General features: G+C 51.0%; 1 protein-coding gene across 1 annotated transcript; it reads right to left on the bottom strand.

The window, feature by feature from the left end:
* Nucleotides 1-792: 792 nt before the first annotated feature.
* On the bottom strand, nucleotides 793-1,392 carry POU3F4 (POU class 3 homeobox 4; the record flags this gene model as incomplete). The annotated part of the gene is made up of 1 exon (XM_010084430.1): nucleotides 793-1,392. A coding segment is annotated over one exon (600 nt), but the record flags the coding sequence as incomplete, so codon positions are not given.
* Nucleotides 1,393-1,397: the final 5 nt, after the last annotated feature.

The following is a 1,397-nucleotide window of genomic DNA, read 5'->3' as shown; positions in this document are numbered from 1 at the left end:
TTGGGAGAAGAGAGGGGGGAAGGTCGGGATTGTAACCCGACTGTTTTACGGTGTTGGGAAGTTCTTGAAAAGGCAGAGAAAAGCTGTAACAAATAAACCTGTTCTTCACAACCGTCGGGTGCGCGGGGGGAACCCCATCTCCTCGGGGGGGTCTGGGTGGGGGGGAGGAAGGGCCGCGGCAGCCCTGCCCCGTCCCCGTTTTTTGGGTGACATTGCCGGTGCGGTGCGTGGGGAAGGGAAGGAAGGGTTTTTTCTGACTGCTCAATTCGATACAAATTAGGTCACAAATATTGTGTACAGTTTGTAGTAAAACACCTCAGACATTTAAAAACGCTATATAAGTCTTTAAAAATGCAAAACTAGTCTATTGTAAAACAGATTCACCTGAAATACAGCTGATATAACCAAGGCGCTGGAAGGTTATTCATAGGCACACATCTGTCTTTCCTTTTCTGTCGGTTTTTTCTTTTTTTTTTTTTTCTTTTTCGCGTGGGTTTTCTTTTTTTTTTTTTTTTCCCCTTTTTGTTTCTGTTTTGTGGTTTTTTTTTTCCTTTGTCCTAGTGGAAACCGAAAACAAACCTTGTCTGCGAGTAAACACCGTGTACTGATCAGCGGAAAAGTCGGAGAGAGAAGAAGAAAAAAATATATATATATATTGCCCAAGCGGTGAGCGAGGAACCCCTGGCTCCACATCTCCCACCTCTCGTGAAAACCATATAAGTTAAAGCCCCGGCGAAAAAAACCCCAAAAATCCGCGCTGCCCGCAGTCCTGCCTGCCCGCAGAGCCCCTGGTCAGAGGTCGTGGCAGGCCGTGTCCGTTTTCACGCCGTGGGAATACACTTCGTGCTGCGGCTGCTCTCCCGGAGGGGTCATCCTCTTCTCTTTTTGCCGTCGGTTACAGAACCAGACCCTCACCACCTCTTTTTCCAGCTGCAGGCTGTCTGCCAGCGAGGAAATCTCTTGAGCTGCAGGTTTGGGACACTTGAGAAAGTGCGTTTCCAACACGCCCTTGACACTCACCTCGATGGAGGTCCTCTTCTTCCTCTTCCTCCCTTGAGCCGCGATTTTATCGATGCTGGTGGGGCTGCCGGTAGAGGAATCGGCTTCTTCCAACCATTTATTCAGCAGGGGCTTGAGCTTGCACATGTTTTTGAAGCTGAGCTGCAGGGCCTCGAAGCGGCAGATGGTGGTCTGCGAGAAGACGTTGCCGTAGAGGGTCCCAAGGGCTAAACCGACGTCGGCTTGGGTAAAACCCAGCTTAATGCGCCGTTGTTTAAACTGCTTGGCGAACTGCTCCAACTCATCCGAAGTCGGCGTTTCCTCATCCGAATGATCCTGGCAGTGATGCCCGCCCAGCTCGCCGTGTTCCCCGCTGCCCTCGCCCCTCAGCCCCGGGT

This window comes from Pterocles gutturalis, unplaced genomic scaffold (assembly GCF_000699245.1).
Source record: "Pterocles gutturalis isolate BGI_N339 unplaced genomic scaffold, ASM69924v1 scaffold38626, whole genome shotgun sequence".
NCBI lineage: Eukaryota > Metazoa > Chordata > Aves > Pterocliformes > Pteroclidae > Pterocles > Pterocles gutturalis.
This window is presented reverse-complemented; position numbering and strand designations above follow the sequence as displayed.